Genomic DNA, 12,724 nt, shown 5'->3' on the forward strand with positions numbered 1-12,724 from the left:
TAAGACCTGCCTGTTCAGGATTTGTTTAGTTTGGCTTCTTTTTCACAAGGTAGATTTTTGTTTTTTGACTCCAACATACGGATGTTGTAAAAGCCTTTTATACCACAAACATCATAACAATAACTGTCTTCAGATATATGAATTTGGAGCCCTTGTGTCAGTAGGGTTGTGTGTGTGCACTAAATTGCTTCAGATGTGTCTGAATCTTTGTGACCCTAGGGACCATAGCCTGCCAGGCTCCTCTGTCCATGGAATTCTCCAGGCAAGAATACTAGAGTGGGTTTCCTTGCCCTCCTCCAGGGGATCTTCCCAACCCAGGGATCGAACCCATCTCTCTTAGGTCTCCTGCATTGGCAGGCAGGTCCTTTACCAATACCATTGCCTGGGAAGCCCATCAGGAGGTGGGTGGGTGTTTGTGTGAAAGAGTGTTGAAAGCAAACATTTATTGTGTGCTTAAGTGAGTCTGCTTCTTTTACTTACTGGTTAATTGGCTGTTTACAAATGAAGAAAACAAAACTTAGAAATGTCTAATTGTTTGCTCTCAGTTATAAGTTAATTAGTGGAAGAGCAAGTATTCAATCCAGCTTTCTTGACTTTTAGGGAGATGTTTTAAAACAGTGTTCAAAGAAATGTGTGTACATAGCCATGGTGAATTTCTTGATTGCAACCCAAATTCTGTCATTGCTTTGAGAGCTTCCTGGGTTGCTCTACAGATGCTTCCTCTAGGCAAACAACACTATAACACAGATGCACTGCTTCACTTAGGTTCTAAATTGTAAACTCCAATTTCAGGATCATTTCAGTTCAGTTCAGTTCAGTCGCTCAGTTGTGTCCGACTCTTTGTGACCCCATGAATCACACCACGCCAGGCCTCCCTGTCCATCACCAACTCCCGGAGTTTACCCAAACCCATGTCCATCGAGTCGGTGATGCCATCCAACCATCTCATCCTCTGTCGTCCCCTTCTCCTCCTGCCCCCAATCCTTCCCAGCATTAGGGTCTTTTCCAATGAGTCAACTCTTCGCATGAGGTCAATTTGCAAGGCCAGGAGAGACTTCACCTTCAACATCAGTGCTTCCAATGAACACCCAGGACTGATCTCCTTTAGGATGGACTGGTTGGATCTCCTTGCAGTCCAAGGGACTCTCAAGAGTCTTAATGCCTTAAATGAATTTTTGGTATTCCATATAGTGTCTGGGTTCAGGTTAGCTCCGTGGAGCCATTCAGGTACTCAGTTCATTCTATAAGTGTTGCTTCTATCTTCAGTGTGTGGCTTCGAAGGGTTCCTTCCATAAAGGAAGAGGGAGCTTGAAATTTATTTTTTGTCTATGTATTCTCTTTGTTCATATACTCTGATGCAACCAGTACTGCTGAATACTTAAAAGAGGATGCTCAGTAATGAAAAAAGGGAAAATGAAAGGAGTAATAAGTCTCTCCTGGCCTTGCAAATTGACTCCTATATGTAGAGAAAAAAAAAAAAAAATCTAAAATGTTTTTTTAAATGAAAATTTAAAGTATAGCTAACTGTATTTTCTTGATAAAAAAATGAGTAATCTAACTAGTAATATTTACTATTTGTAATATTGAATACCGCACAGTTGCACTCATCTCACACGCTAGCAAAGTAATGCTCAAAATTCTCCAAGCCAAGCTTCAGCAGTTCGTGAACTGTGAACTTCCAGAATTCAAGCTGGATTTAGAAAGGGCAGAGAAACCAGAGATCAAATTGCCAACATCCGTTGGATCATCGAAAAAGCAGGAGAGTTCCAGAAAAACATCTGCTTCTGCTTTATCAACTGCACCAAGCCTTTGACTGTGTGTATCACAAAACTGGAAAATTCTGAAAGAGATGGGAATACCAGACCACCTGACCTGCCTCCTGAAAAATCTGTATGCAGGTCAAGAAGCACCAGTTAGAACTGGGCATGGAACAACAGACTGGTTCCAAATTGGGAAAGGAGTATGTCAAGGTTGTATGTTCTCACCCTACTTATTTAACTTATATGCAGAGTACATCATGAGAAATGCCAGGCTGGATGAAGCACAAACTGGAATCAAGATTGCCGGGAGAAATATCAATAACCTCAGATATGCAGATGACACCACCTTTATGGAAGAAAATGAAGAAGAACTTAAGAGCCTCTTGATGAAAATGAAAGAGGAGAGTGAAAAAGTTGGCTTGAAACTCAACATTCAGAAAACTAAGATCATGGCATCTGGTCCCATCACTTCATGGCAAATAGATGGGGAAACAATGGAAACAGTGACAGACTTTATTTTGGGGGACTCCAAAATCACTGCAGGTAGTGACTGCAGCCATGAAAATAAAAGACACTTGCTCCTTGGAAGAAAAGTTATGGCCAACCTAGACAGCATATTAAAAAGCAGAGACATTGGTTTGCCAACAAAAGTCCATCCAGTCAAAGCTATGGTTTTTCCAGTGGTCATGTATGGATGTGAGAGGTGAACTATAAAAAAAGCTGAGCACCGAAGAATTGATGCTTTTGAATCATGGTGTTGGAGAAGACTCTTGAGAGTCCCTTGGACTGCAAGGATATCCAACCAGTCCATCCTAAAGGAAATCAGTCCTGAATATTCATTGGAAGGACTGATGCTGAAGCTGAAGCTCCAATACTTTGGCTACCTGATGCATAGAACTGACTCACTGAAAAAGACCCTGATGCTGGGAAAGATTGAAGGCAGGAGAGGGAGATGACAGAGGATGAGATGGTTGGATGGCATCACTGACTCGATGGACATGGGTTTGGGTAGACTCCAGGAGTTGGTGATGGACAGAGGCCTGGCGTGCTGCAATTCATGGGGTCGCAAAGAGTCGGACACAACTGAGCGACTGAACTGAACTGAACTGAACTGATTGGAAAAGCACATTGAACACGGCGTTGTCTTACCCAAATCCTTTCCTGCTCAGTGACTTAGCTAACTTACTACCCTTTTTTGACCTTATGCTTTGTGTTCTAAAATTACGCAATCTCTTACTTCTTCCTGTATACACTCATACCTGTTTTATACTTCTGAGTTTTTGATCAGAGCCCTTGATCATACTGATAGGTTATAGTCTTTCTAAAATGTTTTCCCCAGCTTTCTTCATCTCATTTGCTTTTAGTAATCTTTTCATAGTCAGCTAAAGCAGCCTTTCTCCATTTCTGGTCTTCCATTGACCCATAAATTCTTTCCTGATTATAAACTCCTCAGTAGCAGGGATCATGTTTTATTTACCTCTTTATGCTTTGCACTTAGCCATGTGCTTGCAAGTAGAAAATACTTTCTTTCTGGTCCCGTAATCTTCCCCTTAAAAAAGAAGCACAAAAAGGATCTAACCTTTATGAATATTTTATTTCTCTGTTTGTATAATGAGAGAATGTATGCTCTTTTTACCAAAATCACATTTATTTTAGTGAAGAAAAATAAACTATTTCTCTTTAAATTGATAGCTAATTCTTCCTCTGATCCTATTAGAATGAAGAGTGGTTAGTTAAGGAGAACTGTTTATTTTCTCGAACTTTGGGTTTTGTGCAAAAATTTAATAACTTGAAACAAGAGTAAGCACACATAATTGTTACAGATCATATGGCATCTGCTTTATTGAAAGGAAAGCTTTTACAAAGATCTGCTCCTCTCAGATGGTTGATTTGTTTATTGTTTTCACTGTCTGGTGATGGAAAAAGGTAAAACAAATTGTAGAAAACTGTGCTGGTAATGTCCATTTGATTGATCTGTGTACTTTAAAATATTCTGTCTTCTTCCACAAAGTATTTGAGATAAAAGTTCCATGTTGTGTATTTTAATGTCGTTGGAATATTTCTGTTTAGGGTAGAGATTTTCTAAATATTTTGATGAGTTGAGAATATTTTTTTGTTTATTGTTTTAAAAGTCTTTTAGCACTAGCAAAAATATTTTGATATATTCTGTATATTTACAGATATTCTTTATTTCCATAGTTTTCTTATTCTTTTATGCTTTTACTGTACAGAACTCTAACATTCAAGAGAGATGTAGTTTGAGACTGTATAGATTCTGCTATAATTTAACTGACTTCCCTGATGGCTCAGATGGTAGAGCATCTGCCTACAATGCGGGAGACCCGGGTTCAATCCCTGGGTTGGGAAGATCCCTGGGTTGGGAAGAGAAGGAAATGGCAACCCACTCCAGTACTCTTGCCTGGAAAATCCCATGGACAGAGGAGCCTGGTAGGCTACAGTCCATGAGGTTGCAAAGAGTCAGACACGACTGAGTGACTTAACTTTATAATTTAACTAGTCCTTTTTTTTTTTTTTTTTTTTTTAATGAAACTGAAACTTCTATTTTTTGGCTCTAAAACCATTGTTTATTGATCACTTTTATCGTGCTCACTACTGACTGACTTTTTGAAAAAGACCACATTTTCTGTTTTTGTTTAAAAAAGTAAATTTTTACTGCATTCATTGGAAACTAGTTTAGTAAAACTAAACTCCTTTTGTCTTGCTGAATGGATGAACTCACTAGCTAAATGACTGACTATAGAACTATGTCATAGTTTTTTTATTGTTGTTGTTGTAGTTTTACTAATAGTTAAAATCACAAATATCAGAGGTCTGCTTTATCTTATTTTTAAGGTATCCATAAGGTGAAAACAGTAAAGAGAATTCTGAGTGTCTGACACTAGCTTAATCTTCCTAAGGATTAGGAAGGAATGAATACTAGATGGTTTTCTTGTGTTCTTCTCATCTTGAAATTCTTCTTTGACTCCTTTAGTGTAGGACAAAGTCAATAGACTAAACACTCTATGATTCTTCTACAAATTTCTTTTTACCTGTTTTTCCAAACTAAATTTGAACATTGGTTCAAAAAATAATAGGATTTACTATGTACAGGGCAATATGCTAAGCTCTCAAAATATAACGCTAAGTAAGAAACAATCCCTGTCCTCATAGACTGGCCTAATTGCTCCAACCTAACTGATGAGCATGATTTAAATATAGCACGTGTTGTTACGCCTTTTTACCTTTGCTTACATACCTTTTCAACAAAATCGTTCCCCCTCAGCATCAAATTTTACGCATATTTCAAACATTGACTCTGATGAAATCTCCAATATGATTTTCTCCCTGTTCATGCCACATCATTTTAGTCTGCTTCCTCAGAATGGTTATGGAACCTAATACATACTATTCAGTTACAACATAAACTTAAAATTATTGATAAACACTCATTTTTAACTTTTCATGTGTATATATCTCCCTAGAGAGCCTGTAAGGTTTTGAATGGCCAGGCTATCTTCTGCACCCCCTGCAAGTGATTTGTGTACTTCCCACGTACAAAATACACTCCCTTCCTTTAGAGGTTCCCAGAGTCTCATCCTATTGCATATCTGCTCAGAGTCCAGAATGTCTACACCAAAATCAGATCCAGATATAGATGAGCCTCCTCGGATATAGTTGCTTAGGTCTAACTCCTCAAGTATAGTTCTCAGTCTTAAGACCTGTGAACAAAAGAGACAAGTTCTCTAGCCTCCTCAACCCATACACATCACCTGCACACTAAGCATACAGTGATGGGATACACATGGGATAATTGCTATAGACTTTCCTTTTCAAAAGGGAGAAGAATAAGAGGCACAAAGGAGTCATTGGTCCATAATGATTTTGAAATATAGGTAGGAAAACATTGGAGGTTCTTTGATTAGATCTCATGGCCTTGTGATAATTCTTTATGTTTCCAGGCTTTGCCCTCTGAGCTCTTGGTTTCTCCCTTCGAGTTATCATTCCTTTTTCATGAAATGTAGCCTGTGTTTGCAGCTGAGGAATTTTCTTAGTCTCCTTCCTGCCAGCAGAATTTTGGGGCTCCAGTGGTCTCATTTCACTTTGTACTGTTACTGTCCCCTTAGGTCAAAGTTAGCAATGTGTTTGCTGATATAATTTTCACAAATTTTGTCAGCCTTCTAGAATCACATTGGTGTTTATTCCATTAGATGAAGGCCACATCCAAGAATCTTTTCAAAATGTGGACTTCTGCAGAGAAATTAAGATATGGTGCTCGCAAGCTTTCTAGGGGACCTGTTGCTTGATTTAGAGGATCTGTGAGACACCCTCAGCCAGTTTAATGGACTTTTTATACAGCTAAATTAATACTGTGAGGTATCGCTCTTAATCTTTCTGGAGTCTTGACAAAAGATTTTACCATCAGTTTCATTTTTAGGCCGTGTTCTGGCGGTACACTGAACTCAAACTTTGTGTCGAAGCTATTCTTAACTTTCTCATCTTTTGCCATCTTGAGAAGCTGAGAATTTTCAAAATGATTCTTGTCCTGCTTCTTTTTTTAAACAATCATTTCTTTAGTTTATCTTACTTTGTTTGCATTTTACTGACGCTACAAGAAAAAAATAGGGAGCGCCTACAACACTTTGACTCTGCTTGGCCATCTTCTTAGCTAGATCATTCAGTTCATTAGGCACATTTTCTACTTTCCACATTACTGAATGTGATAATGTTGTGAAGTTTCTAATACTGCTTAACAAGGATCTGCCTTCCTCCAGTTTCCAAAACACTTTTTTCACTTCCATTTAAGCCCTTATATGAGAAGCACTCAAAGTCTAGCTTTCTACTAACACACTGTTTAGGCAATTTAGGCTTTCTCTACCATGCTCCTAAAAATCCTTCCAATCAATGCCTACTGCCAAGTTCCAAAGCTATTCCCATATTTTTAGTTATTTATTGTGGCATCACCCCACGTCCAGCTTTCAACATCTTTTCTAGTTACCTCTTCCTTTGTAACATATTTAGCAGCTGAAAATAGCAAACACTTATTTTCTTACACTTTGGGTGGTCTGGAATCTGGGTATCACTTAACTGGGTCTTCTGCCTCAAGATCTCTCTTGAGGTTGTAGTCAAGGTATAAGGTGGGGCCATGGGTTTATTTGAAGGTTCAGCCAAAAGTGAATCTGCTTCCTAGTTCACTCATGTTGTTGTTAACAGAATTCAGTTCAGATTCTATTGGCTGGGGGCCTCTTTTAGGTCCTTGGTCTTGGGCCTCTTTGATAAGGCAGATAGACAACATGGCTAGCTGGCTTCCATTGCAGCAAAAGAGAGCTGGCAAGATAGATGCACGAATCATTGGTAACCTAGTCTTGAAAGTAACATCTCATTGCCTTTGCCCTTATTCTCTTTGTTAAAAGCATCAGTAGGTCCAGCCTACATATGAGTAAAGGAGCTCATACATGGGCATGAATACCAGGAGGCAGGGTTCATTGGAAGCTGTCTTAGAAGCTATGTGATCCTTGGCCACTATTTGCATGTGAATCTACATTTGCTGGGTTTGAAAATTGGAAGAGTATCTAGAACACACCAGTGAAATAATATTTACTTAACCATGTAACAGGAGGATCTGCACAGGCTTGTAAATTACTGAAACTTGAAAATAATTTTATAAGCTTAAGTTCACACAAACCAAGTTTTACTCCTACATAAGTGTGCCTCTTGTTCATATGCTCACATGAAGTATGATGAAATATAAAACTTTTAGAGAAATTTTTACAGTCAAAGCACTTTAACTGTTGGACAAATGAATCAAGTGCCTCCTTTCTTTGTTTTTTCTTTTTCCCAAGTACTGATACATGTCAGTATTTACAAGACACATAAAATGAAATAAATGATTTTATTCATCCTCGATTAATTCTGAGACAAAATTCGTTCTTTTACTCTTTACTTCTTTTGTTGTTTTTGTTCAATTGATAAGTTGTGTCTGACTCTTTGTGACTCCATGGACTGTAGGTTGCCAGGCTCCCTATCCTTCACTATCTCTCGGAGCTTGCTCAAACTCAAGTCCATTGAGTCAGTGATGCCATCCAACCATCTCATCTTCTGTCACCCCCTTTTCCTCCTGCCCTCAGTCTTTACCAGTTTCAGGGTCTTTTCTAATGAGTCAGCTCTTCATATCAGGTGGCGAAAGTATTGGAGCTTCAGCTTCAACATCAGTCCTTGCAATGAGTATTCAGGGTTGATTTCCCTTAGGATTGACTGGTTTGATCTCCTTGCAGTCCAAGGGACTCTCAAGAGTTTTCTCCAACACCACAGTTCAAAAGCATCACTTCTTCAGCACTCAGATTTCTTTATGGTCCAACTCACACATTCATACATAACTACTGGAAAAACCATAGCTTTGACTAGACAGACCTTTGCTGGCAAAGAGATGTCTCTGCTTTTGAATACGTTGTGTAGGTTTGTCTAGCTTTTCTTCCAAGGAGCAGGTGTCCTTTAATTTCATGGCTGCAGTCAGTGTCCACAGTCATTTTGGAGCCCAAGGAAAGAAAATCTGTCACTGTTCACACTTTTTCAACATCTATTTGCCATGAAATGGTGGGACTGGATGCCATGTTCTTAGTTTTTTGCATGTTGAGTTTTAAGCCAGCTTTTTTCACTCTCTTCTTTCACCTTCATCACGAGGCCCTTTAGTTCCTCTTTGCTTTTTGCCATTAGAGTGGTATCACCTACATATCTGAGGTTGTTGATATTTCTCCTGGCAATTTTGATTCCAGGTTGTGATTCAGCATACCACATGATGTACTTTGCACATAAGTTAAATAAGTAGGGTGAGAACATACAACCTTGACGTACTCCTTTCCCAGTTTGGAACCAGTCTGTTGTTCCATGTCCAGTTCTAACTGTTGCTTCTTGACCTGCACACAGGGTTCCCAGGAGGCAGGTGAGATGGTCTCGTATTTCATTTCTTTAAGAATTTTCCACAGTTTGTTGTGATCCATACAATCAAAGACTAGTATAGTCAATGAAGCAGGAGTAGATGTTTTTCTGAAATTTTCTTGCTTTTTCTATGACAGTTTGATCTCTGGTTCCTCTGCCCTTTCTAAACCCAGCTTGTACATCTGGAAATTCTAGTTTCATGTACTGCTGAAGCCTAGCTTGGAGAAATTTGAAGATTACCTTGCTAGCATGAGAAGTGAGTACAGTTGTATGGTAGTTTGAACATTCTTTGGTGTCAGGATACATTTAACAGGAGGCTTCCTGTGTGCTGTTTTCAGTCTTGCATGAATTCTATGTTCCTTAACAGCACCTGAATATGGGTGCCAGAGAGCTGGCAAGCCGGCTTTCGGGGATAATAGAAATTCATGTGTCTCATTCGTATGGAAATTCCATACGGTGAATAGCAACCATTTACAAGCCTCCTCCTTTCTGATATGTAAAGTTACTTTTACAGCCCCCTCTCTAGAGAATAATTCTAGCCTCCGGCTTTCTGGATGACTTGTTAGATTTTTGATCCCTATCTCTGCTAAAAAGGGCTATCTGGTAAGAGAGTATATATATGCCCATAATATGTTGAATAAATGCCTTTGTTCCACCAGAGCACTGGTCCCGTGTCTTTCCTCATTTTCCCTCTCTCTCTCGCTCTCTCCCTCTCTCCCTCTCTCTGTTTCAGGCTGCTTCCACGGAGCACAGGTGTCCACCATGTCTACTTATTTGCCCGGGCTTTCAAGACCTCTTTGAGAGGGTGCCCTGAGCCTACGTAGACGGTGCTAGCTCTTTGTCCTATAGTTATATTGGCATACTGTGTAAACCAGGGAATATCAGCCTCTTTTCTTCCTTCTTTCACTTTCTGATCAGTCGACTCTGTACCCTCAAGTTCCGGTCCATTAAAGGACCATAACACTTTGGCATTGCCCTTCTTTGAGATTGGAATGAAAACTGACCTTTTCTAGTCCTGTGGCCACTGCTGAGTTTTCCAAATTTGCTGACATATTGAGTGCAGTACTTTAACAGCATCATCTTTTGGGATTTTAAAAAGCTCAGCTTCTTTTACTCTACATGTTTCTTACCATTTTTTTTTACTCCTTTTTTACTCTTCACTATAGTTTTAGAATCACGATAGTGCAGTAAATATAGCTGGTATAACTACTCTAGGAGTAGTTATCCCTTATTTAAACACACATGAAGAAAAATCCTGCTGTTTTTGATGCTGGAGGAAGGCACTGGGAAGAATGGTTTCAGAGTCCTATGTTTATCGTGGAAAATAGATTTTCATTGAAAGAAAGGAATATTTGAAGTTTTTTTTCTTTGTTAGTCATATTTCAATTATGTATTATTCCTGTCCCAAACCTTTTAAACTCTTAGCAGAAAAACCACCGTAATCTGACAGATAGATTTGCCAAACTGGCCTGAAAAATAACAGTAATTACTTTTTTTCCATGGATTGTTTTAGTGTTATTTGGTTCAAGACTTGGCTTTGTGTGGTCTGATAAATATTGTGATGTTTAGGTTGAAAATGTGTAGTCAGTACATTTAAGTCATTTTTTTTACATTTTTTAAGTTTTAGAGGAATCATTATTTTTCCTCCATGTTTCCCAGAAAGTACGAGGGTTTGTTTTTTCAGTTGTGCTATAGTAGATTAAGGTAGAATGGAAGAAGAGAGTTTGTATAGATACCTAAAGCTATTTATTTTGTAGTTGCACCTAAATCTCTGACAAAGTTTGTAATACTGAGAAAAATTGTGAACAACAATAATAATATTATTAAATAACCTTGTGGGTATCTAACCATGTTTTAGAACATTATTAATAAATTTCCTTTCTAGATTATCCCTAATGTGTAAAGTTGTCTTTTTCTCTCTTTTGCAGGTAATATAACATTACAAAGCAAGATGGGTAACATCACAGTAGGTATGTGCTATGTCATTGTTGGTAAATTTTACATTCTTTTCAAAATAGCTATATTTGCCATATTTTATTAGAGTACATAAAGTCTACAGTTTAGCCGACGAACCTAATAGTATCCTGATATACCAGTCAGATGTAGGCAGACCCAATCTATGAACTGAGGGTGAGATGGTTGGATGGCATCACTGACTCAATGGGCGTGAGTTTGAACAAATTCCGGGAGGTAGTGAAGGACAGGGAAGCCTGGTGTGCTGCAGTCCATGGGGTCACAAAGAGTCAGACATGACTTAGTAACTGAGCAACAATAAACATATGAATGTGTGAAATTATTTCTAAAAGTTCATTGATTCATCATCCTATAAATACTATATAATTATAGGTTTGCTATCAATCAGAATACTGTTAGAATTCTAATTTCACCACTTTCTATTCATGGAAAATTACCTACCTGCTCTGTACCTAAGCTCCACCTCTGAAAAAAGTAGAAATAACAGTAAGTACCTATCAAATGGGGCTCTTGTAAGGATTAAATGAGATATATAAGGTACTTTAGCATAGTATCTGACATATGATAAGTACTCAATAAATAATAGCCATTTTAATTATTGTTATTGTTCTATTCCTAGGCCAGAACTAACAGTGGCTAACGGTCCTTTAGACCTGATCACCACATGTGATGCTGTGCCTGTGGGAATAAAAGTTCAGATTCCCAGATAACTTAGATAGAGCTCTTCTCTATCCCTAGTTGCACCTGCTTGCCTGTTAGGCAAAGGCACACTCCGAGCTCTAAGAGTGGTGGTTGATTTTTAGACCTTAGAGCATAGAGGTCAGTGGTGGGAAACCAGGATCTTTGTTGAGGAGCTATGGCTTACTGTCAGTATGAATGCCCTGGCTTCCTGGTTTTGTCCTTTTGACATTTTACGTTTTCTTTTGTATGTGTGCTGATTGAAATGGTAAATATACTCAACAATCCTTTTCACTATCATTTATTCTGGTTTCTCAAACTTAGGGTGCAAATGCCTTTTTAAGTTTTCTAAACATTGTAACCTTTATGTTCAGTGAGGGATAAGTAGAAGATAAAGGCTTCCTAAGTGATAGTTGTAAATCATTTTAACTGAAAACATGACAGGATTTACTTTTGTCCCAGAGAGAAATCAAAATTCACTGCTGACTCTTCAGGCCATTCCATCAGAGGGTGCATCTGGGGTTAGTAAGGAAAGTTTCTATGGTGAAAAAAAGATACACTGGTAAAAAGCTGAGCTATCTGGCGGGGAGCGTGTCCTAGACATGGGTAGAGTTTGTAGCAGTAAGGGACGGGGAGGAAAGAAAAGGAATATTTCAAATTGGGAAGCACATTGAGTTTCACTGCCCACTAGCAGGCCCTTTAGGCAGATGAGAATTTGAGAAATACTTATATGATAATGCTAGTATTATTGTTGGATGAATTGTGGGAACGTAAAGGGAAAACCATTCTTTCGAAAATTGGAAATAAATGCATTATTACTCATACTGAAAAAGAATAGCAACAGGCAGGATGAAATGAACAGTAATTTACATCTTTGAAGATGGTTTCACACTATATAAATGATTAACCGTATAAATTTTAAGGCCTTCCCTGGTAGTTCAGCTGGTAAAGAATCCGCCTGAAATGCGGGAGACCTGGGTTTGGGAAGACCCTGGGTTGGGAAGATCCCCTGGAGAAGGGAAAGGCTACCCACTCCAGTATTCTGGCTTGGAGAATTCATGGACTGTATAATCCATGGGGTGGCAAAGAGTTGGATACGACTGGGTGACTTTCACACACATACACAAACTAATCTGGATGGGGGTAAGAAGAGTGGGTAGTGTCCTTCTCTTTCCTCTTTCTTTTTATTACCTATAAGACAGTAAGCCACAATGATTTAACGTTAATAATAGTGTTCATTTTTTAAATTCCTTTAATTCTTTGAATACTTTTATTAAGACTCTGAAAAAAAGTATAAATTATGTCACTGTTTATATTGGTCTTAAAATTGTGTTAGCATTTGAAGACAGCCCTGAATTTGGCAATAACTAGTCCACATA

General features: G+C 38.5%; 1 protein-coding gene across 11 annotated transcripts in view; it reads left to right on the forward strand.

The window, feature by feature from the left end:
- FAM185A (family with sequence similarity 185 member A) overlaps positions 1-12,724 on the forward strand; it is a 142,130-nt gene that overhangs the window by 22,607 nt on the left and 106,799 nt on the right. For 10 of the 11 annotated variants that reach the window (XR_014067205.1, XR_014067207.1, XR_014067206.1 and 7 more), the window contains one exon: positions 10,622-10,663. The exons of the other annotated variant lie outside the window; for it this stretch is intronic. Coding sequence is in view for 7 of the 10 variants with exons in the window: in XM_081535811.1 (XP_081391937.1) it covers positions 10,622-10,663 (42 nt within the window). In the remaining 3 variants the exon portion in view is untranslated. The remainder of the gene's footprint in view (positions 1-10,621; positions 10,664-12,724) is intronic. 11 annotated transcript variants of the gene reach the window in all.

The sequence above is a fragment of the Giraffa tippelskirchi genome, chromosome 10 (genome assembly GCF_054371585.1).
Source record: "Giraffa tippelskirchi isolate mGirTip1 chromosome 10, T2T-mGirTip1v1.2.pri, whole genome shotgun sequence".
Classification (NCBI taxonomy): domain Eukaryota; kingdom Metazoa; phylum Chordata; class Mammalia; order Artiodactyla; family Giraffidae; genus Giraffa; species Giraffa tippelskirchi.